At 55.7% G+C, this 23,133-nt stretch overlaps 2 protein-coding genes across 2 annotated transcripts; one reads left to right on the top strand and one right to left on the bottom strand.

Moving 5' to 3' along the window:
- The first annotated feature begins 1,129 nt into the window (after positions 1–1,129).
- Positions 1,130–9,980, top strand: LOC133768074 (keratin, type II cuticular Hb1-like). Its single transcript, XM_062202485.1, has 3 exons — positions 1,130–1,159; positions 8,182–8,307; positions 9,768–9,980. The coding sequence occupies exons 1-3, from the start codon at positions 1,130–1,132 to the stop codon at positions 9,978–9,980; spliced, it is 369 nt and encodes a 122-aa protein (XP_062058469.1).
- A 7,280-nt stretch (positions 9,981–17,260) lies between these two features.
- LOC133768781 (keratin, type II microfibrillar, component 7C-like) lies at positions 17,261–22,787 on the bottom strand. Its single transcript, XM_062203633.1, has 9 exons — positions 22,125–22,787; positions 21,188–21,396; positions 20,390–20,450; positions 19,600–19,695; positions 19,213–19,377; positions 18,875–19,000; positions 18,408–18,628; positions 18,132–18,163; positions 17,261–17,740 (listed from the first exon to the last, which is right to left on the bottom strand). The coding sequence occupies exons 1-9, from the start codon at positions 22,494–22,496 to the stop codon at positions 17,568–17,570; spliced, it is 1,455 nt and encodes a 484-aa protein (XP_062059617.1). The 5' UTR covers positions 22,497–22,787; the 3' UTR covers positions 17,261–17,567.
- Positions 22,788–23,133: the final 346 nt, after the last annotated feature.

The following is a 23,133-nucleotide window of genomic DNA, read 5'->3' as shown; positions in this document are numbered from 1 at the left end:
TGGAGTGAGATGGTCTCTAAGATTCTGTGTATTATTAATGGCCCCACCCCCCGCCCCATCAGGGAGGGTGGCAGAGCAGGGGGTTCACTCTGCAGAAGACTGGCCTCACCTTGGCTTGCTAACAGCGATCTGCGTGTCTGCAGAGAAACGAAACTCAGCCCTCCTCCCGCCCGACCTCCAGGATGCCCTCTGTTTCACAGGCTCGCCAAGTTCACCTTTTTCCATCCTCCTCTCAAGTTCAAAGGCTCCATGCAAATCCCTGAACTTGTAAAGATTCTCCTACTGAATTACACTAACACAGGTCCCAAGATGTTTTAATTAATTTTTAAAAGATTTATTTGAAAGGCAGAGTTACTGAGAGGGCAAGACAGAGAAAGAGGTCTTCCATCCAATGGTTCACTCCCCAAATGGCCGCAACAGCCAGAGCTGGGCTGATCTGAAGCCAGGAGCCAGGAGCCTCTTCTGGGTCTCCCATGTGGGTGCAGGGACCCAAGCACTCAAACCATCTTCTGCTGCTTTCCCAGGTGTGTTTAGCAGGGAGCTGAAGCTGAAGTGGAGCAGCAGGGACTCAGATATGGGATGCCGGCATGGTTGCAGGTGGCAGCTTAACCCACTGTGCCACAACATCAGCTCCCAGGGAAGTGCAAATTTAATACATATCCATGCTAGGAAATCAGTTCAGACTTCTTACGGACAGATCCTGGGTGGCCAGCCCCCACGAGTGGAGAGGGCAGTTGTCTGCTCCCGGGTCATCCAGGGCAGGGATGAAGAGCTGGGCAAAGAGAGAGAGAGAGAGAGAGAGAGAGCGAGGAAACAGGTTTTGGGTCACTTGAAGTTTTCATGCAAATGCCTTACAGGAAGTTGGTGGAAATAGCAGGGCATGCAATCAGCCAGTGGGAGAGACACCTGCTGTTTCCATCTCTGGTTACTGGCTGGAGCCGGCTGGGTGTGGCGATGTACTTAACTCCTGATGTTCATACAGCAACTTCTGCCATGTTCTTGTCCTGCCCACAGGGGCAGTCAGCCTGAGGACAGATGGACAGAAATATTCCAACATAGAGAAAATAATTTGGAGAAAAAAAACAGAGCCCCAGGGGCCTGTGGGACAATATCAAATAGTCTAGCATACATGTCAGAGGCATTCCAGAAGGAGAAGAGGGTGAGAACGAGGCAGGAAGTACTTGAAGAAATCATGTCCCATAGTTGACAAAAACCTCAACCCCAAGATCTCAGGGAACCCTAAGCACGTTAAATGAAAAGCATACCACATACGGGCACACCTCACTGAAAATCTTGAGTCTCTGAGATTTAGAAAAAGCTTCAAAGAAACCAGGGATGGGGGGGGGGGGCGGGGAAGACTGTATAACATAAAAGAAAACAAAGAAAGCAAGAAAAATCACCAAGCCATTCCCAGAAATGATATAGATCAGGCGATAGTAAGAATTAAAAAGCAGCAAAAATATCCTTCAAAACAAGGGTGAAATAAAGACATTTTGGAAACACAAAAGCTATGTGGATGTGTTGTCACCAGACGTGCACCACGAGGAGTTGATGATGGAGCTTCTTCAGGATGGGGGGAAGTGACACTGGAGGGAGGTGGCACCACCTGGATTGGGGTGGCACCAGCTGGATTGGGGTGACACCCTGGAGCCTGCAGCCCATGGATAGGTGGGAGCTCCTGGAAGTAGCAGGTCAGTGAGTAAAAATAAAGGACTATTTGTTTGGTCATTTTCTCATCAGACAATGGACTGTTGAAAGCAAAAGGAGTGACATCTTGAACAAGGGCTGTAGGAGTCGAAGAGCTGGCCACAGCTACACAAATGAGCTGGCGGTGGGCAAATGAACCGCACTGGTGTGCAGTATGAAATGTCAGCTGCGAAGGGGCAGGAGGACAATAGCAGCTCTAGACTGATCGAGTAAGGGTGAGGTGGATATGGTCAGGTCCAGAGACAACGCTGAAAGCAAAACAAAATGATATTGCGACATTCAATAGATTAAATAAAGCTAAAAATTAAAAAATAGTTTAACCCAAAAGAAGACAGGAAAGGAACACCAGAGAAGAATAAAGGATCTCCAACAGGACAAGGTGGGACAAGTAGAGCCAGAGAGCCAGAGGACTGACTTAAAACCAGTCCTATACAGGACTTCCTATACAGCAAGGCCCACCCGTTTATGAACAGATCAAAGGATAAACAAAGCAAGGCACAGGCATATGATGGATATCACTCAGCAGGACGAAAGATGGAACTCCAACTCGTGAACTGACACGGGCCAATCTCAGAAAGACTACACAATGCGGAAGGAGTCAGACAAGAAAGATAAGCCGTGCTTTCCTTTATAAGTAGCAATGCTAGGGGCTGGTGTGGTACAGGGGGACACAGCCACCTGTGATGCCATATCCCCTGTGAGCATTGGTTCGAGTCCTGGCTGTTCCACTTCAAATCCAGATCCCTGCTAATTCACCTGGGAAAATAGCAGAAGATGGTCCAAGTCCTTGGAACCCTGCACCCGTGTGGGAGACCTGGATGGAGTTTCAGGGTCCTAGTTTCAGTCTAGTCCAGTCCAGCCATTGTGGTCACTGGGGGAGTGAACCCGTGGGTTGAACATTTCTCTCTCTCTCTCTCCTCTTTCTCTCTTCCTATCCCTCTTTCTCTGTAACTCTGCCTTTCAAATAAATTAAACAGTAAAAAACAATTAGCAATGCTAATCTACAGTGATGGAAGTTAGACCAATGGTTGCCTGGGTAGTAGCAGGGAAATTGATGACAATGGGACACAAAGGAACATTCTGAGATGATGGATATGGCCAACATCTTTTCTCAATGGTTGTTCAAATGGTATGTACATCAAGCCCCAGGTGTTGAACTGTACTCCTAGCACGTATGCATTTTATTGAAAGGAAATTACAACTAAACAACTCAATAAAACAGTGATTAAAGTCTTAAGATACTTAGAAATAAACCCAACGAGTAAGTGAAAAACCTATATTTAGAAAAATGTTAACATTATATAGCCAATGAATGATAATACAGAAGATCTAGCCAAGTGAGGTGATATACTATGTTCATAGATAGGGAGCTTTGTCATCATGAAGGGATCAGTTATCCTGAAACTGGTCCCCAGAGTTGATTCAACTAGAGTAAAATTATAAAGATTGATGCACATTGTGCTGAGTTGGTTCTAGCATTCATGGGGAGGAATGAAAGTCGGGAATAGCCAAGGCACTGATGAGGAAGTATGAATGGGTGCTCTCCTGTTCAGACACTACAATCATTATAAAGTTATAATAAGTAAGACAATGAGGCATTCACATAATAAACAAATTGATCTATGGACCAAAGCAGATAGCCCCTAAATTATATTCATATTTATAGCATCGCTTTGATATTACACCAGCCCTATGCGAGTACAAGAGAGGCTGATGGCTGATCAGAGGGAAAAGAAGGACCAGACATTGGTTTTCCATATGGAAAAAAAAATGCCACTGGAGCTCTGCCTTCCATTATCTACAAAATCGACTCCAAGCAAACTAAGATCGGAAATGTCAAAGGAAAACTTTGAAATCTTCGGAAGGAAAAATTGGAGAGATCCAAGTCGGTGAACTCAAAAGGCTTCCATAGCCTTGGCAACTCATGACTAGAGCCTAGGGAGATTACTGACGCCATAAACAAGAGTGTCAAATTGTTAAGCCAACAATAGGAGTCACTGTGTACTTACTTCTCATGTGGGATCTGTCCTTAATGTGTTGTCCAATGTGAAGTAATGCTGTAACTAGTACTGAAACAGTATTTTACACTTTGTGTTTCTGTGTGGGTGCAAACTGATGCAATCTTTACTTAATATATACTAAATCAATCTTCTGTATATAAAGAGAATTGAAAATGAATCTTGATGTGAATGGAATGGGAGAGGGAGCGGGAGATGGGAGAGGTGTGAGTGGGAGGGGAATTATGGGGGGGGGGGAAGCCATTGTAATCCATAAACTGTACTTTGGAAATTTATATTTACTAAATAAAAAAATAAATAAATTGGAGAGTATCTTTCTGACTTTGGTTAGGGAAGGACTTTAAAACAGCAGAGAAAATGTTTAGCATAAAGTTAGGGAGATCTTGCTCAAAATAAGCCACACATAAAATGGAAAGACAGGGGCTGGCACTGTGGCATAGCATGTAAAGCTGCTGCCTGCAGTGCCAGCATCCCATATTGGCGCCAGTTCGATTTCTGGCTGCTCCACTTCTGATCCAGCTCTCTGTTATGGCCTGGGAAAGCAGCAGAAGATGGCCCAAGTCCTTGAGCCCCTGCACCCATGTGGGAGACCCGGAAGAAGCTCCTGGCTCCTGGCTTCAGATCGGCTCAGCTCCAGCTGTAGCAGCCAACTGGGGAGTGAACCAGCAAATGGAAGACCTCTCTCTCTCTCTCTCTCTCTCTCTCTCTCTCTCTCTCCTTCTCCTCTCTTTTTGTAACTCTGACTTCCAAATAAATAAATAAATCTTCAAAAGAAAAATGGAAAGACAAGCCGTGAACTTGCAAATGATATCTATGGTACAGAAAGGTGACAAAGCAGTAATATCCCAAATATAAAGAACTCATAACTGCTAGGTGAACTTATAACTTGTAGGTGAACCTAACACCTAATGGGGAAAAATGGGCAAAAGAAAAAGAAATACATTTGGGCCGGCGCCGTGGCTCAACAGGCTAATCCTCCGCCTTGCGGCGCCGGCACACCGGGTTCTAGTCCCGGCCGGGGCACCGATCCTGTCCCGGTTGCCCCTCTTCCAGGCCAGCTCTCTGCTGTGGCCAGGGAGTGCAGTGGAGGATGGCCCAGGTCCTTGGGCCCTGCACCCCATGGGAGACCAGGAGAAGCACCTGGCTCCTGCCATCGGAACAGCGCGGTGCGCCGGCCGCAGCGCGCTACCGCGGCGGCCATTGGAGGGTGAACCAACGGCAAAAGGAAGACCTTTCTCTCTGTCTCTCTCTCACTGTCCACTCTGCCTGTCAAAAAAAAAAAAAATTAAAAAAAATTAAAAAAAAAAAAGAAAAAAAAAGAAATACATTTGAAAAAATACATTTAAAAATTAGATTTATTTATTCAATTGAAACGCAGAGTCATATACATATATACATATACACAGAGACACACACACACAGAGGGAGAGAGAAATCTTCCATCTACTGGTTCACTCTGAAATGCTCATAAGGGCCAGGGCTGAAGCCAGGAGCCAAGTACTCCATCTGGGTCTCCCACATGAGAGACAGGGGCCCAAGCACTTGGACCATCTTCCCCTGCCTCCCAAGGTGCATTAGCAGAGAGCTGGATTGGAAGCAGAGCAGCTGGGACTTGAATAGGTAGCTCCAACATGGGATGCTGGCATTGCACATGGTGGCTTAACCTGCTATACCACAGCACTGGCCCATTTCTTCAAAAATTTTATTTATTTATTTAAAAGGCAGAGCAAGAGAGAGAGAGAGAGAGAGAGTTTTTCATCTGATGGCTCACTCCCCAGATGGCCACAACAGCCAGAGCTGGGCCAATCTGAAGCCAGGAGCCAGGAGCTTCTTCCAGGTTACCCACGTGGGCACAGGGGCCCACGTATTTGGGCAATTTTCTTCTACTTTCCCAGGCCATAGCAGAGGGCTGGATTGGAAGTGGAGCAACCTGGACTCGAACCAGCGCCCATATGGGATGCTGGCACTGCAGGCGGCGGCTTTCCCTGCTACGCCACAGCACCTGCCCCTGAGTTGTAATTCAAAGGAAAGGCTGCCGTCAGGACCCTGAGGAACTTCCCGCAGAAGTACATGAGCAGCTTGGGCCTAGCTGTTCATAGCAGCACTGCTCGTTGCAGCAAAACCCACGGCAATCACAGGTTCACAGCCTGGAATACCAGGCATCCTAGAAGCAGAGCGCAGAGGGAGAAAAGCGAGTCGTGCAAACATGCGGGCTGTGCAGTTCTGTTGACATAAACCTTGCAGGTGGGCAAAACTGAACAACAGCTTAGGGCTGTTCAATGTGATACATCCAAAAGACAGACTGGGTGATCGTTAGCATAAAACTCTAGGACGGTGGCTTCCCAGGGGATGGAACAGGGCGCAGGATAGAGGCACTGGGGTCGGAGAAGGCCCCAGGGAGGGGGTGGGGTGGGGTTTGGAGGCAGTGGTGGGCACACAGAGGGTTCTGATTGCTGCTGCTTCCATCATGAACTGCACGTGATAATACCCTTTTCACGCGCATGAGAAACATAACACAAAGGCAGCACGTGGGGCTCCCTAGCCACCAGCTCGCTACTCCAGAAGGGGATCATTGTCCCACCCCAGCACCTTCTATGGCTCCCACTGCCCACCCCATAAGCCTAACCCTCTTAGCGCCACACACACACACACACACACCCGGCCCCTAGTGCTCTTTCCCTCCTCTACTTTCCTCCAACACCCAGTCCAGGCCCATCGGGGGCTTCCGTTTCCCATCTGGGCTCCCTGAGGCCTCTGGTGAGAACCCTGTGACTGTAAGAATATGACCTCACAAAGCCCCCAGAGAGAGGCTGGCATTCCAGGAGCACTGGGCGTGGAGCTGGGCTTGTAGGAGGCGCCACCTGCTTTCACCATGGTGAGGCTTAGCCATGGGGCTCACTGGTCACACGGGTTTGGGGGCATTGGATTCTGCTCCATTCTGCTGGAGCCAGTGAGACACAAGTTCGCCTGCTGTGTCCACGGCCTGTGGCATGGGAGTAGGGAGGGGCATGCAAGGGGAGGCAGCTGGGTGTGCCCACCACTCGCCACCACCCTGTCGGCACCAGGCTGCTGTGAACAGTTCCCACCATCTGGGCCAAGGACACTCAGGCTGTAGAGCAAAACGCATGGGCTTAAAACATTGCCATCCAGCTGGCTCAGCAGCCAGGGCACGCCCCCTGGGTCCCTACATTCTTGCCTGTGCTTGCGAGAGGTAAGGAGCAGAGGCTAGCTAGCTCAAGGGGCCACTACGGGCATCCAGCCCCTTCCCAGCGGGTAGCAGGAAAGGCTTGGGAAGAGCCCCAGGTGTTGTGCGTATGTGACTGTCCCCATGCAAGGGGCAGGAAGGGAAGAGTCCCACTGATTTCATCCCTTGGAGACAGCCCCTCCCACTATGGCCTTAGAAGTGGGCGAGAAGCTGGAACCAGGATGCCTGGCACTGGCAGCTGCTGCTTCTTTTGAAAGATGTATTTATTTATTTGAAAGGGAGAGTTAGAGAGTCAGAGGCAGAGAGAGAGAGAGAGAGAGGGAGAGAAAGTCTCCATCCATTGGTTCATTCCCAAATGGCTACAACAGCCAGAACTGGGCTGATCCAAAGCCAAGAGCCAGGAGCTTTTTCTGGGTCTCCTGTGCAGGTGCAGGGGCCCAAGGACTTGGGTCATCTTCCACTACTTTTCCAGGTGTGTTAGCAGAGAGCTGGGTCGGAAGTGGAGCAGCTGGGACTTGAACTGGCATGCATATGGGGTGTTGGCACTGCAGGCGGCGGCTTCACCCGCTCTGCCACAGCACTGGCCCCAGCACTGGCTTGTTTCATGGCATTGACTGAGTTAAGGAGGCCTAGATGTTTAGTTTCTTTAAAATTGAGAATTAGCAATGAATTTTATTAAATGATTTTCACATGAGTTTTGATGGGCATATAAGGTGAATTAGAATAATTCATTTGCTCAAGTTTAACTCCCAACCTGTTTTGGGATAAGCCCTGCATGATGTCTGTCTAAAAGCTTACCTCAAAAGATGCTCACCCTCTCATCTCCCATTGCACCTGGGTGCAGGCGACACTGGGTACCTCCAGGCCCTGTGTGCCAGCCGAGTACGTAGTGTTTCCTCAGCAAACCTTGGGGCAGGGCTGGAGAACACCTGGCCCTTGAAATCACTTGGTCTGGCCCTGCTAAGACAACTGGAAATGCAAACCTCCGCAGCAGGCTAACTTTGACGTGGACCATTTTATAGGTGCGCCAGTGACGTCATAAATGTCCAAATGGCCCTTGGCAGGACGAAGGGTCCCCAGCCCTGCCTCGGAGACTGTGACGTTTATCAGCCCCATTTCACGGCTGGAGCAGCAGGGGGCTGTGGCACAGCTGGTGGCTGGGCTGCATGGTGGGGGGCGGATCGCAGGTGCTGTTGTCCTCACTATCCGGTCCCCGGAACCCCACTCTGTCCGGCTGCCTCCACTCCACAGTGTGAAGAGGTAAAGGTGACCACCCAGAAGCACAGGCAGAGCCTGAGGTACAGCAAGGAGGAGCTGGATAGGCTCAACCAGGCCACCCAGCGGATGGCTGTGGAGATGGACAGCTCCAGGGGTCAGGTGAGGCGTGGGGCGTGGGGGCGGCGATGGCGGGAGGGGACGTCTTAGTCTGTGTTGTGTCACTACAACAGCATAGTTGCCGCTGGGTAATGCAGAGAGGCTTCTTTAGCTCACATATGGGCCCCAGCTGTCAGTGCTGGGGCGAAGGCCACGCCTAAGATGGCAGGGAAGCAGAAAGGGAAACAGGTGCACCCAGAGGGCACCACACACGGGACGGTCACAAGCACCTGCTCTCACGAGAACCAACCTGGGCTTGTCTGGGGCAGAGGAGGGCTTTATACCCTTCTCGTGGTACTGGGGAACTTTCCTGGCAGAGTGGGGGGACAGACAGCCCACAGCAGGGGCGTCCATTATTCACAAGTAGCCTCCGTCTCCATGGAAGCGCTGGGTGGACTTTGTCTGAGTAGGCAGGGCTGTGTCCGCACAGGTGTGCCAGGCCCGGCCTCACCTGGGACTCTAGGTAGGTAAGTAGTCAGCACAGAGGTAGATAGGGCTGGATGTATACACCTGTTTGTATGCAGTGATAACATGTATGTATTTTTTTTTTAAACATTTGTGAGAGTTCCATCTAAAACTCAGTTTCTGGAATTTTCTTAGGAAGAAAAAAAAGGGTGAAGGTTTAGCAAAGTTAAATTGTGATTCCCTCACAATCATATGAGGCTGGAAGAGAGAGGCCTCTATCCTCTCCACATGGGGCATTTGCTTTCTGGGGTGCCGCAGTCCCCACCACTCCCAACTGCATCCTTTGTCAACCAGGCAAGAGGTTTCTTGGGCTGTTTATCATCACCCAGACTGTTTTCCCAGAAGAGAACCGGTGCCGCACCTTGGTCTCTAAGGCAGAGGAATGAAAGGCTGGGAACATGAAGAGTTCCTGCTGATTTCAGGAGAGGGGGAGAGAGCGTTTTTCACTGTATAATTGGACACCTGTGATGGGTTGAACCTTTGGCCTTGACCTTGACCTTGCTGTTTCTGGCCAGCCAGGCCCCTGCAGGCATTTGCATCTATGACTCAAGCTTAGAAAGACGAGATTCCCCCCAGGGCTGCCTTCCTTTTCCCATTCTCTCTCTCTCTCTCTCTCTCTCTCTCTCTCTCTCTCTCTCTCCCCCCCCCCCCCCCCCCGTCTCCCTGCCCAGCAGCCTTCTCTGTGCAGTGCCCATGGCTCATCTGCCACTTCTTACAACAGTGTCACCAGACTAGAGGCTAAAGGCTCGCTCTCAGGCATCCCTGTTGGCTGGCCCCAAACCTCCACCTCGAGAGCAGACAGGTGGGCAGGTTGTTTGCATCCGCTGCTACAGACCCATGCACAAGTTTTGCAACAGGCATGCTCCCTCCTCACCACCACTGGCAGGTCCCCAAGCCCTCCCTGGTCCTCCAGCCCCTGAGAGAGATCTGGACCCTCGAAAGGGAAGGAGAAGGGGACATGGATGTCTTTCTGTCTCTGGTCTTCCCTTCACTGCCAGCCCTGCAAAGGAGGGCAAGCCGAGGACCAGCCGGCTCTGCGGGAAGACGGTGCCAAGGGCAAGCTGGCCTGGCTGGAGGACACCCTGCAGCGGGCCAAGCAGGACATGGTGCAGCAGCTGCGCGAATACCAGGAGCTCATGATTGTCAAGCTGGGTCTGGACTTCGAGATCGCCACCTACCAGCGGCTGCTGGAGGGCGAGGAGAGCCGGTGAGGGGTGGAGAAGCACTTCCGGGGTGGCCACAGGTGAGGGAGGAGGCGGGGGCTGCAAGGTGACCCCCATCCTCATCAGCCTCGAGGGGGGTGCGGAGAGGAGACCTGGGTGCCCAGCGGTCTGTCTTCCTGGAGCTGAGTCTTTCTCCCACCGCCTTACAAGGAATGAACCCGAAGTCCCGGCTGAATACCCGCCGCGTGGCAGGTGGTTCTCCTGGAGGTTCACTCAGCTGCTTCCTTCCTCTCCCCGCAGGCGTGGTCTGAGATTTGGGGCGCGGAGCACCGGTGAGTAAATAAAAGGCACAGCTTGGGTGCGTGGGGGTCTGGCCTGCCCTTACCGCCACACCCCTGCCTGCCGTGCGTGCTCTGCGGAAGGGAGATCGGGGTGTTTCGGGCCGTGTGTCTGTGACTCCGTGCATCAGTCTTGTTGGGGCTGTCTCTTCTCTTTGGGGGGGGAGTGATGCTGTGTTGGCGCGAGGTCTGAATCTATTGCTTTGGGGGCGTTGCACATCTATCTCACGGTGGAGAGGAGGGTCTGTGTAGGAGCAGCCTGTGTGTCCGTCCCTTGGGGCAGGCAGTGGGGGCACGGCAAGGCTTCCTCATTCACTCGCTGCTGTCTACTCAGTCCCGAGCAGCGCTTCGGCCCCTGAGCCTGGCTCGGCCGCGGGCCCTGCCCACCCGCTTCCGGCCACGGAGACGAGCGCCCCTGGCGGCGGCTGTGCGCTCTGCGGCTGCGCGGGCTGTGCCAAGCACTAGAGCTGCAACGGCTCCCCTGGATGTTGAAGTCTCCAGGAGCTCCGGAGACCAGGAACTCCGGGTTCTGCCCTGAAGACTCTGCCCTGCCCCCCACCACAGAGCTGACCCGCCCCCTCTCCCTGTTGCCCTCTCCCCGCCAGCCCGGAGAATCAGATCTTGGAGCATAGCATAGCTTGCAGAGTCGTGACAGATCTGTTCCCTTGTGCAGAGATACCCAGGCGCTGCTGTTGTCGGGTGGGCGTGGCTTTTGGCTTACCTGGGCCCAGCACCCGGCTCCTCTGAACTGACCCCTCCCCCCTTTTCCCAAGGATTCCTCCTTTGCAATAAAAAGTGGTGCAGGAGACTGAGCTAACTGGCTGTTTGAACCCAGGTTTCCCAGGGCAAACATAGGACTGGCCAGATTGGAGGGGGGAGAACCAAAAGTGAGGGTGGGGGTGGGGGACAATACTAGGAATCAACTCTGCCCTGGTGGTGTTCTGGCCCAGGGGGTCTAAGTTTATGGAGATTTTATATTATAGAGCCAGGATGTTGGGGGCGGAGCTTAAGGGCCCAGGGGATAGTGAGGGACTGGGCTTATTCATGCCGGGGGTTCCAGCCTGGGGTCTGTGGACAGCTGTTCTGGGCAGAGGAGGGTCAGAACTGCATTCATTTAGCCATTCACCCACTCTACAAATACACTTATCCAATGGCCTCCTAGGGTCCTGCTCAGAGACTGGCTCCTGGGACCTGAGGGCCCCCAAGGGCTCTATGCCCGGCTGGCTCTCTGGTGGGGAACTCCTAGCAGAGGGTGCAGGCCATAGCAAACAGACCTGACAGAGAAGAGAGAGGGACGGGAGCCAGGGCCTTTGTACTTGCATAAGGGGGCTGGCCCAGGCTCGGGTTCTGGGTTTACAGCGTGTGCTGGCGGTGGGCAGGTGTATTAGGTAGCTTTCACCATCTCAGCAAATCCCCTGAGATGAGCTATTTGTAAAGGAAAGAGGTTGATTTTGGCCCCCGGTTCTGGAGGTTCTCAATCCAAGATCGGGCAGCTGTACTGGTGTGGCCCCCCTGGTAATGGAATTCTTTTTTTTTTTTTTTAAATATGTCTCGCTCCATGCAGTTTTTTTTTTTTTTTTTGGACAGGCAGAGTGGATAGTGAGAGAGAGAGAGAGAGACAGAGAGAAAGGTCTTCCTTTTTGCCGTTGGTTCACCCTCCAATGGCCACCGCGGCCGCTGCATCTCGCTGATCCGAAGCCAGGAGCCAGGGTCTTCTCCTGGTCTCCCATGCGGGTGCAGGACCCAAGGACTTGGGCCATCCTCCACTGCCTTCCCGGGCCATAGCAGAGAGCTGGCCTGGAAGAGGGGCAACCAGGATAGAATCAGGCGCCCCAACTGGGACTAGAACCCGGTGTGCCTGCGCCGCAAGGCGGAGGATTAGCCAGTTAAGCCACGGCGCCGGACTGGTAATGGAGTTCATGCAGGTGGAGTCCGAGTTGGCACAGAGCGTCAGGTAGTGGGGGGGGGGGGATGGGAGTCTATGGCATAGGGATCCAGCCATGGGGGCTCCGCCCCAACAACGGCATTCAACCCAGAGACCTCCTAAGGCCCAGCACCAGACGGCACAGGTGCATTTGTTAGGCAGGAAGTTAGATATTAGCTTATGTGTGTGTGTGAGACAGGCCTGAAGACCAGCACCCACTGCGGAAGCCCCAGGAGCCCAGCATCTTGCACATCAGAGTCCTGCCCAGACCCTGGTAACCTCCCAGGTGGTCCCACCCCTTCCCCCAAGGCAAACTCCCAGGAGAATTCTCTCTCCTCAGGACCAAAGGGGTTACCTGACCTGATAACACAGGGCAATAAAACCTTCTCAGAGGCCCTAATGGAAGCCCCCTACTCTGCCCGGGCACCAGCAAACCTGGGGAGGAAGTTGCTTATTTTCACCCAACAAACCCTTCCACCAGGACTCTCCCTCCTTTGTCCTGGAGGAGAGCGGGAGATGGGTAAACAGACTCCCTTAAAAACCTAGGAGTCCAAACGGACTGTGCGCTCAGCCCTCTGCCCTCTGCTGAGCCACCAGCCTAGCCTGCCTAGGTGTATTCTCTCCATTCAACCATGTGACCTCGCTCTCTCCCTGGGCGCTCTCTGTCTGTCCCCTCCATTCTGACGATTCTCTATCCCCAATAAAGCCTTATCACTCTGCTCTCTGTCTCACATCTGAGTTCTTTCTTGTGTGAAGACAAGAACCCCACGGCTTCCACGGCCTTTTCTCCAGTGACACATTCAACTGCCGCCCTCTCAGGGACAGTGATGTCACACATGGGGGACCAAACCTTTCACACCCAGTCCTCTGATGGACATTCAACATGCAGGTGACGCCCGAGCCAGCGTAGCAGCAGGACAACAATGCTGGTGGGGAGCACGGGCTTTGGAACTAGACACAGGTGCAGGCCCTGCCTCCATTGCCAAATCTACGTTGTGGTTTGGTCTGAGTTTTCACAAGGCACCCGGAGTTTAGGGGGAGCAGAGCATGGACCAGTTTTGGGGTGTGGAGTGGCCCCAGAAAGGCTCTTTCCTTGCCACGCAGTGTGGAGTGAGCGCCAATTCTTTTCTATTGCCCAAAGGATGACATCATCAATGCATCTTGAGAACAATTGTTCCTGCTTTTTTATGTCCCTGGGTGGGGTACGGTGTGTGTCATTGGCCAGAGGCTCTGCGTTTACCTTTTAAGGTATTCCAGTGCCGGAGCGTCTACTCTGCTTTCCTGCTTCCCCAGCTTGGAGAACAGGTCTCCCCAAGGCCCCGTAAACAGAACGGTCTCATGCCAGAGGAATGGAACCGAAACTTGGCTGGCAGGCAGCCACTCACCGGAGGGACAAGATCAACCCTGCCCTTCACCCACCGTGTAAATAGCCTCGCCAACACTCCCAGGGCCAAACAGTTGCTTGCTGCCGGCCAGCTGGAAGCAGACCCGCTCAGCCAGATTTTGCAGCACCGTGTGCCCTGCATTTTGCTGGGAGTTAATGAAGTTCTGAGATTGTTCAAGGCCACGGTCTCCTCACCCCCCCCCCCCCCCGCCCCGTGGAGGGACCTCTGCAGGAGGCGTGGGCAGGGGTGATCTCCCAGGCCTTGTGGGCGAGCAGTTAGGATGTGCATTCTGTATCCTGGAGCACGGTGGCAGGTTGCACATGCTTTCCTTTTACAACTCCCCGACCCCCCACCCCCACCCCAAGTCTGGACTTGCCTGCTGCCAGCTCAGGAGACCTGAAGGGCGTTAGGGTCAGGCTCCAGGCGTCTTTCCTGGGGCCAGGGCCACGTGTGTCAGTAGCAATGTTTGTGGTCTGGGGTTGGGCTCTTGAAAAGCTCCCGGGACCACGGGCCACATTCCAGCCTGGGGTGGGAGAGCGCCCCCTGGCGTTTCTGTGCGCAGTCACTCGCCGGCTGTGTGCGGCAGGGTGACTTCCGAAGTCGGTGCACCAAGCCTGCCTCCGCCGTCCCCTGCCTCGGCTGTGCCTCTGGCTCTGTTGGTAGTGGCTGTCTCCCCCAATTGAATCACGTGGGACTCCTGACAGTCCTGGTTTCTGGGACGTGCTGAGCCCTCTCTCCCCACTGTTAGACGCTGCAGCCAAGCCGACTATGGATCTCACGCACACCAGCTTGCAGTAAGAAGGAAGGGTCTCCATCCGGTTCCCAATCTCGCCCTGACCTTGGCCAAATCCTCACTGATTTCTGGGCCTCCATGCTGCCCTGCTCCGGATCTGAAGGGTGAAGATTTAGCTCTTTCTTGCCTTTTATTTCCCTCCCCTTTTTGCATCTCTGAGCCAAAATTCACCTGCAAAGTAGAATAGGATCCACCGTAGGGTTGTTTGAGAATGAAAAGAGGCTTAAAACACAGCAAGAGTTTTATCGGTGCAGCAAACATTTCTCGCACTGGAGTTCCTTGCAGGGGGTCTGAGCTGCTTTGCAGAAGTTGCTACAAAGTCCAAGTCCCTGGGACCTCCCTGGGTCCCAGCTGGAGCCACAGGGCCAGTAGGGCAGGAGGACAGGGGGGCTAAACCCAAGAGGGCACCTCCCCCATCGGACAGGGCGCCTCCCCCATCGGACACCCAGGGCCACCTGTCCATCACTACGCCTGCCTGAGCGGTATTCTCCATCTGTGACCCCTGCCTCAGCAGCACATAGAGGTACCCATGGACCCACACATCCTCCCCTCTGCAACACACAATTCACATGCATAGTCATGCCTACAAGGAAGAAATGCGCATGCACACACACGCACACACACACAGGGATGATACCTGGCTGTGTGCATGTATCTGGAAGCAATGATACTGCTCCAGTCACAGCCGCCCGCGGATATCGAGTGACAGAATGAGTCGAGGACAGTGGGCGTTGGTGCCGAGAGTTGAGCTGCCACTTGGGGCACTAGCATCCCAGTTCAAGCCCCATCTGCTCTGCTTCTTCCTATCTAGTTCCCTGCTGATGCAACTGGGGAGCAGTGGATGATGGCCCCAGAGCTTGGGGAACTGCCACCTGTGTGAGAGACCCGGATGGAGTTCCTGGCTCCTGGCTTCAGCCTGGTGTATCCATGGCTGTTAGAGTTATTTGGGGAGTGAACCAGCAGATGGAAGACATACCTCTCTCCCTCTCTCTCTCTCTCTCTCTCTTTCAGATAATTAAACTTTTAAAAATCATCAGTAGACAGCACACAGTGCAGTTGCATGCAACTTGGGTACCTGATTTCTCTGTAGCCCCTAATCCTAATTTTCTTTTTTTAAGATTTATTTATTTATTTGAAAGTCAGAGTTACAGAGAGGCAGGTCAGAGAGAGAGAGAGAGAGAGGTCTTCTACCTGCTGGTTCATTCTTCAAATGACTGCAATGGCTGGAGTTGGGCCGATCCGAAGCCAGGAGCCAGGAGCTTCTTCCAGGTCTCCCCTACAGGTGCAGGGGCCCCAGCACCTGAGCCATCTTCTACTGCTTTCCTAGGTGCATTAGTAGGGAGCTGGATCAGAAGTGGAGCAGCTGGGACTCAAGCCGGCATGTATATGGGGTGCAGGCACTGCAGGTAGCGGCTGTACTCACTACACCACAGCACTGGCCCCCCTAATTTTATTTCTTTCATGAATACACCCAGGCCCAGAGCTGGGAGGTGACTCACTTGAGGCTACACAGAGAGATGTTCCATGTTCCTCACCAGTGCACACGTGGGCATCAGGTTCCTGACTGTCCTGCCCTGACCCTCTGCATGGACCTGTGCAGGCATGGCGGCTGGGGGAGGGGGAGAAGAGCAGGGTCAGAGTTCAGAATTCAAGGGGAAGGTGAGAGGGTGAGACCGCGGCTCCCCAATGAGATCAGGGGGCGGGAAGGAGGGGCCACGGCCGGGAGGAGAGTTCCAGCAGGGGCCGCGGTCACTGTGGGGCAGTGATGGATGGGTGGAGCTGGGACCTGAGCCCGACACTGGGCTCTTGACAGGGCCTGCTCTGAGCTGCGTGGTGTCACAGTGCAAGGGCTGGTGAGGACGACTGCGCATTGTGGAACTTTCCGGGGCTCCGTCCTGCTCAGAATTCCATTTGTCAGGGAGACCTTGGTTTGATTCTACCCCTTATAAGAGCCCATGTCCGAGCGCTCCATGTTCTGAATGATTTCTGGTGCCCTGCTGGGTGGGAGTGGGGCCCCTCCATGTCTGCTACATTTTCTGGTCCTGGAACTTGGAAGGTTAAAGAATGCCGATGTGCGTCAGGGACTAACTTGGCCCACGGTGCAGGTGCTCTGCTCCTGACTCCGGCCAGACCCTCATCAGAGTCAGCACACAGGACCTCGGGAGCCCTGGGAGAAGAGAGATTTCTCTCTCTGCTTGCATTCTCAGGTCACAGATAGAAGTGTGATAAGAGGCACCTCTGCTTTACATTTTGCAAAAGAACACCCTGGTCGACAGGGGCTCCTAGTGGGAAAGAAGTTGCTTCATCCTCCTCCTGACCCCCTAGGCTGGTGCTGTTTTTAATCATGCTCCTTTGGAGCTGTGCAGACGGGCACAGAGAGGGTAAATGTGCTGACCAAGGTCATTCAGCTTAGGCGGCAACGCACAGTGTGGACTCAGGAGGTTGCCTCTCCGCAACCCCGTCACCACCTTGCTATGCACAGTTTCCGGTCTCTGAGAGGCACCATTGGTATGGCAGGTCTCCAAGCCTCAAAGTGACTCCATTAAAAGAAAGAAGAAAAAAAGAAAGTCATAGCAAAGGCTTTCTGAAATTACTCCTTAAAGAATTCCAATAAATGACTCAGGCACGAGTCTTCCCACCAAAGCGATGAGTAATGTTTTCTTAAGCTTTGTGTTAACCGGAGAATGTGATTTTTCATGGCCCTTGGCTTACAGAGGAGCATGGGTGATTCCTGGAGGGCAGCAGTGAATAGAGAATAAAGTGAGACTCCTGGGTCTGGTTTCTTTATCTGCAGGTTGTACCACGAAGGGCACAATCGCTCAATGCGCAATTGGGCACCCAGCCCAAAGCCCACCCAACAGCGAGTGAACAGAGACAGTAGCCTACGTTGACGGCATTGATTTATTGGGGAAAACACCGACGAAAACATGGATGGACAAGACAGAGAGGGGAGGGAAGGGCTGGCAGTCTGGTAGCCCCAGGTCGGGTCCTGGTTCCTGGCGCTCTCTGCTCGGGCGCCCCCTTCCTGTGGACCCCTCTTTCTGGCACTTCTTAGTGGGGGGCTCCAGAGCCCCCAAGGAGCGGCTTCCAGGGAAATGAGAGGCCAGAGCAGAAGGAACTTCTCAAAACGCAGGCAGGGAAGAGCCAGGCGGAGCTAGAGAGGCGACCGGGGCGCAGGGTTTGACTTCAGATCTTTTAACATTTTCTGCAACTGATGCTGCTGGCGCCCAGGCCGCAGGGCGCGCACAGGCCGGTGCTCACCGCCACGTTGCCGGTACAGGGGGCGCTGCACACGCTGCCGGTCACCGGCCGGGAGCCCGACACGCACAGGTCCCCGCACACGACCCCGCCCCGGGAGCTGCTGACACCTGCGAATGGACATGGAAGGGCGGAGTCAGAATTGCGAGGGCGGGGTGGGCGGGGCAGCCCGCCCCTCGCCCGTAGCCCCGCCCCCACAAGGGTCTGCCCCACCCTATAGTGATAGTTCCGCACCCTGCCGGTAGCGCCCGCCCCTCGCCAACCTCTCTGCCCCGGGCCCTGGTTACTGAGTAAGGTGCCTGCCCCAGGGGCTGATCTTAGCTCTACTTCTATGTAGGCCTGAGGTCTTCCTTTTCTAATCCCAAATCCCTCTTGCTGGGGGAGGGGGAGTTTAGGAATTACTAAAGTACTTCTCAGTGGGGTACCTCTGTCCACCATCAGATCTTCCTGCCTAACAGGGAGGGAGAAAATCACCCAGCTACCAGGAAACAAAATACTCACAGACATTCACAGCCCCAACGCCTTCACAGAGTCTGTGGGACAAGGAGAAGAGCCAGCATTAGGGACATGGCAGGGTGGCCGCCAGGTCCCAAGGTCTTGAGTGGGGTTCACAGTGGTCAAAGAGTGAAGAGAGGAACAGCCTGTTCCCTACAAAGCCATCTAACAAAGCGCAGAGGACAGCATTCTCTTGCACTGGCCATAACCTCGGTCATCCCTCACCCAAAGGCTTAAAGGAAGAATGTGCTGGGAGATGTGGGCCGGGCTGGGCGGGCTCACCTCTGCTCCTCGCCCTCCAGCAGGCGGCGGTAGGTGGCGATCTCGATGTCCAGGCCCAGCTTGGAGTTCATCACCTCCTGGTACTCCTTGAGCAGGCACGCCATGTCCTGCTTGGCCTTCTGCAGGGCCTCCTCCAGCCCCGCCAGCTTGCAGCGGGCGTCGCTCAGGGCCGCCTCGCCCTGCTGCTCAGACTGCGTCACGGCCGCCTCCAGCTTGGTGTTCTGGGGACCCGCAAGAGAACAGGGTGGGTTCTGCTCCCTGGGCCTCTCTGCCCCTGGCCTGGGCTGCTCCAGGCTCTCCCACCCAGCCAGGAACGCCCCCAGACAAGGTCCCCGGCCATCATCACCCGGTCTCCCTGAGCGACCACCACCAGGGACTCCAGACCAGAAGACGGGCTGGAGGGCGAATGGTGGGGTTCCCATAGGGCTCAGGCCCCATCACTCTGTCCCCGGCACAGCTGACCGTACCTGGCACTTGGCGTTCTCCACCTCGGCCGTCAGCCTCTGGATCACGCGGTTCAGCTCGTTGATCTCCTCCTTGGTGCGGCGCAGGGTCTCCCCGTGCCGGATCACCGTGGCCTTCATCTCCTCACACTGGGTTGGGGGGGGGAAGCACAGGTGCCCCTGAGGCTCAGCACCCACGAGCCCTGCCCTCAGGTCACCACCACCAGGATGGCGCGGGATGAACAGTGCTCAGCCTGTGCACCCACACGGGGCGGCCTGTTCTCACCATCCTCAGGGGCCGACCCCAGCCTTCTCTGGGGGACGCCCCATGTTCCTCCCACTTGGTGCCCCGGGCCGCTCACCTTGCTGCGGTACCAGGACTCGGCCTCAGCCCGGCTGCGGGTGGCGATGTCGTCGTACTGAGCCTTGATCTCAGCAATGACGCAGTCCATGTTCAGGTCCCGGCTGTTGTCCATCTTGACCACGACCGAGGTGTCAGAGATGTGGGCGTGCAGCACGCGGATCTCCTGCGGGGGAGGGGAGGGGAGGCAGACGCTGGTTTATGTCCCAGCCCCACTCCCCACGGTGTGTGCCCAACACCTCCGACCCAGGCCCATCTAGCGCACTCACACACGGCCTCCAGGACAGAGCCCCACCCAAACCCTCGGCCAGCCAGCACGCCAGCACCAGACCCAGCCTCTCCCTTCTGGGCGGCCCTGCCTGCTCCCTGCGCGGCCCAGGCCCCTCACCTCCTCGTACAGCTGCCGCAGGAAGTCGATCTCCTCCGTCAGCGCCTCCACGTTGGCCTCCAGGTCTGAGCGGCGCAGGTAGGCGCAGTCCACGTCCTGAAAGGTGGGCGTGGCTCAGAGCAGAGGCCCTGCTGACCACACCCAGGCTCTCCCTTCTCACCCATGGTGCACTGCAGGTCGAACGGGCTCCCCAGGGTCCCTGTCCCCAAACCATCTCCTCACCTTCTGCCCCTTTCCGGGACACCCCTGAAGCCTCCTCCACTTCCAAGCACAAATCCCACAGGGAACGGGAGATGGCTCCCAGCCGGTCACCCTCCCCCAGACCCTGTGCCCCACCTCTCCTTTCCACCCTCACCTTGCCAGGAAGCCTGCCTGATCCACCCCCACCCAGCTCTGCCAAAACGACCAACCCATCCCTGAGGTTGCCCAGGAGGACACCTGGCCACTCCTGGTTCTGCTCCAGCCTCCGCTAGACCCTGGATCCTGTCCCCACCTCGTGGCCAGACTGCCCAGAAGGCCAGGAAGACTACAGAGCAGAGGGAGATGGCCAGACGCCAACGCAGCCATCCCCCTGCCCCAGGGCCAGTGATAGTGGGTAATCCAAGGCCATGGCCTTTGTCAAAGCCAAGGGTGCCCTAGGCAAAGTCTTGTCTTTCCCCTCCACATTGATCGCCCACCCTGGTGTAGACTGGGAGGTGCTCCCCGCTGAGGCTGAGCCCCCTGGTCTCCCCAGGAAGAGCCCATCATGCTGAGCCCCTCGTGTCTCTGCCCCCGCCCCCGGGTTCCTCACCTTCTTCAGGGCCACAAACTCATTCTCAGCTGTGGCTCTCAGGGAAACTTCCTCCTCGTACCTGAGACACAGAGGAGAGGGGTCAGAGAGGGGTGGGTCTCCCAGATCCCCGCCAGCTCAGAAGATGGGGCCACATGAGGTCCCCTCCCTGGCTGGTGTCCAGATGGCCCTGCTGGGTCCCTGGGGTTGGATGGGAGGTGAATGAAACTCTTCCTTCCCTTTGAATAAGGCTTGGACAGCACAGTCCCCTTGGCATCCCAGTCCTGACTCAGGCTGCTCCGAAGTTGCTGTGGCTCTACTCAGCCTCTATGCAGCATGGACACAAGGCCCCTCAAACACAGCCAGCCCCCACCTGCGCAGCTGAGTGTCAGCCGTAACTGAGGTCGTTTCCTCACAGTCCCTGAGGCCCTCAGGATGCACAGCCCAGGCAAGGAGACCCCAGACCACAGGTCCAAGTGACTCTGGACTGGCGTTAGCTCAGCTCCTACAGGTGTCGGGACTCAGAGGGCAGAGTGAGAATTCAGGAGCACAGCAGGGCTGCTCCCCAGGACTTTCGGGGCGTGGCGGCTGGGTGACTCCGCCCAGGGACAGAGGCCAGCATGAGGAGAGCTACTCTGGGGATGACAGTGCTAGCGTGAGGGAGCACTCCAGGCAGAAATTCCACCACCGGACCCATCCTGAGGCCATCTGTGCACCTGGAGGTCATGGCTGCTCCGTCCCCCTTCTCCTTGCTGCCCAATCCAATGTGCCGTCCCGGAGCCCCTCTCTGGCCCAGACGTCACCCCCGGCCGCACTCACTTCTTCTTGTAGCCCTCCAGCACCTCCTGCACGTGGTTGAGCTCCGACGACAGCCGCCCGCTATCGGCCTCCACGCACTCGGCCTCCCGCCGCAGCGTCTCGATGTAGCCCTCAAACAGCGGCTCCAGGTTGCTCTCGCAGCACTTGCGGTTCTGGAAGAACTGCAGCTTGGTCTCCAGCAGCTTGTTCTGCTGCTCCAGGAAGCGCACCTGCGAGGGGGCGGGGAGGAGGCGTCAGATGGCTCCTGGTAGCTGAGAGCCAGCGCCCGGAGCTGACTGCTGTGAGCTGAGCGCCCGGACCTGGAGCTCCGCAGAGCCGAGGCAGACGTGGCTGTGGGGGACCCCGGCACCTCTGTGCTTCCTCATCCGGGTCCACGGCCGGGGTTCCCAGCTGAGGCAGGGGACAAGGTGCTGGCCCACCCACAGGGGAGCTGAGGTGTCCCAGCAGGTGGTCCAGATGCCACCCCCAGGGCCAGCCCCCTCCTCTGCAGCCAGCTGAGAGGAGCCATCCCGGCAGTGCACCCAGATGCACAGGGCAGCATGGGCTTCCTGACACGAGGTGCGGGGTGTCGTGGCTCAGCCCTCCAGAGGTGAGCTCAGCTAGCCTGGCCCCTTCCCCCCACTCCGCCTGTCTCAGTGCTCCCCGGCCTGGAACACAGAAGGACACAGGCCCCAGCCTCGCGGGGCTCTGCATGGCGGTTGTATCCCTCCGCCTTCCTGCGGGCTGGCCACATGCTGCCTCCACAGGCTGCGCCTCTCGACACCATCAGAGGAGCTTTCTGGGTCTTCAGTGCTGGGCCTGCCTGTCTGCGAGCCTCTTCCATCAGACTGGAATCTCAGGAAGCCAGAGATCTTCCTGCCTGTGACTCTCGTCGGTCCCCAGCCCTGGTCGTGCCCAGGGCTCGGGATTCAGGCGTGGCGCGATCCAGGACACCGACCTTGTCGATGAAGGCGGCGAACTTGCTGTTGAGACACTTGATCTGCTCCTTCTCCTCGTGCTTCACGCACTGCGCGTTGGGGTCGATCTCCAGGTTGAGGGGCGTCAGGAGGCTCTCGTTGACCGACACGGTGGTGATGCAGGGGGCGCTGGGCCCGCACACGCCGCCCGAGCGGTAGCCGAAGCTGCGGCCGCAGGAGCCAGCGCGGAAGCCTCCGCCGCAGAGGCTGCGGCTGCCGAAGCCCTGGCTGAGGCCGCGGTAGCAGGCGACGCCGCGGTAGGGGGCGGCGGTGATGCAGCAGCGGCCGGGCCGGGGCCCGCAGGCCGAGGCGCAGCTGAAGACGCGGCCGCAGAACCCTGATCCGCAGGTCATGGTGCTTTTCGAACGTTGGGGCTGCGGAGGACAGGAGAGGAGCTCTGGATGCCTGCTGGACACCCGGACAATGCTCCTCTGGGCGCCCCAGTCCTATTTATGCTCCGTCTCTGGAGGGGCTTGGCTATGCAGATGGGTTGGGGCAATTTTTACTTTATGGGCTTGGGCGGTTAGCCGGCTGCAGCGCCTCAGGGGAGGGTGCTTTCATGGTGGAGTGGCCCGCACCCCTCCCTTTGTAGAGGATGCCAGCCCAGGGCCCTGGAGAGACTCTGAGCGCGTTTCATCTTCAAAGTGCCTGGCTGGAACGTGGGGGAGGGGAGGACTGGCCAGGGCGGAGCCGGGAGACACAGGAGAGGAGGGGCTTGCCTGTTGAGTGTGATGTGGGGAGGAGGTGGGGACCGGCAAGGGCTGAGGTGGCTGAAAATAACTTCCAGATGTTTCCATGCCAATTAGCTGCTAATGTGGTCCTAGAACACAACTCACAACTCCGGGTTTCCTTGTCTTCAGGTCATCTGCACGGCTGCTGGCAGTGTGTGATCGCCCACCAGGATCCAGTCGGTAGATGGTTAAATGTTTACATTCTGTGTCTTCCCCAGGGTTTATCATTAGAGTTTTCAAAAGGAGAGCGAAGTTGGAA

This window comes from Lepus europaeus, chromosome 10 (assembly GCF_033115175.1).
Source record: "Lepus europaeus isolate LE1 chromosome 10, mLepTim1.pri, whole genome shotgun sequence".
NCBI classification, from domain to species: Eukaryota; Metazoa; Chordata; class Mammalia; order Lagomorpha; family Leporidae; genus Lepus; species Lepus europaeus.
The sequence above is the reverse complement of the archived record's forward strand: the minus strand, read 5'-3'. Positions and strand labels throughout refer to the sequence as shown.

Excerpts from the sequence above, each read along its gene's own strand:
- LOC133768074 (XM_062202485.1), top strand. The coding sequence starts at position 1,130 with ATGTCAGAGGCATTCCAGAAGGAGAAGAGG. Across the intron at positions 1,160-8,181 it reads CATTCCAGAAGGAGAAGAGG|TGTGAAGAGGTAAAGGTGAC; the intron begins GTGAGAACGAGG and ends TCCACTCCACAG. Across the intron at positions 8,308-9,767 it reads TGGACAGCTCCAGGGGTCAG|CCCTGCAAAGGAGGGCAAGC; the intron begins GTGAGGCGTGGG and ends CTTCACTGCCAG.
- LOC133768781 (XM_062203633.1), bottom strand. The coding sequence starts at position 22,496 with ATGACCTGCGGATCAGGGTTCTGCGGCCGCGTCTTCAGCTGCGCCTCG. Across the intron at positions 21,397-22,124 it reads TCGCCGCCTTCATCGACAAG|GTGCGCTTCCTGGAGCAGCA; the intron begins GTCGGTGTCCTG and ends GCCCCCTCGCAG. Across the intron at positions 18,629-18,874 it reads TGGAGAACGCCAAGTGCCAG|AACACCAAGCTGGAGGCGGC; the intron begins GTACGGTCAGCT and ends GCGGGTCCCCAG.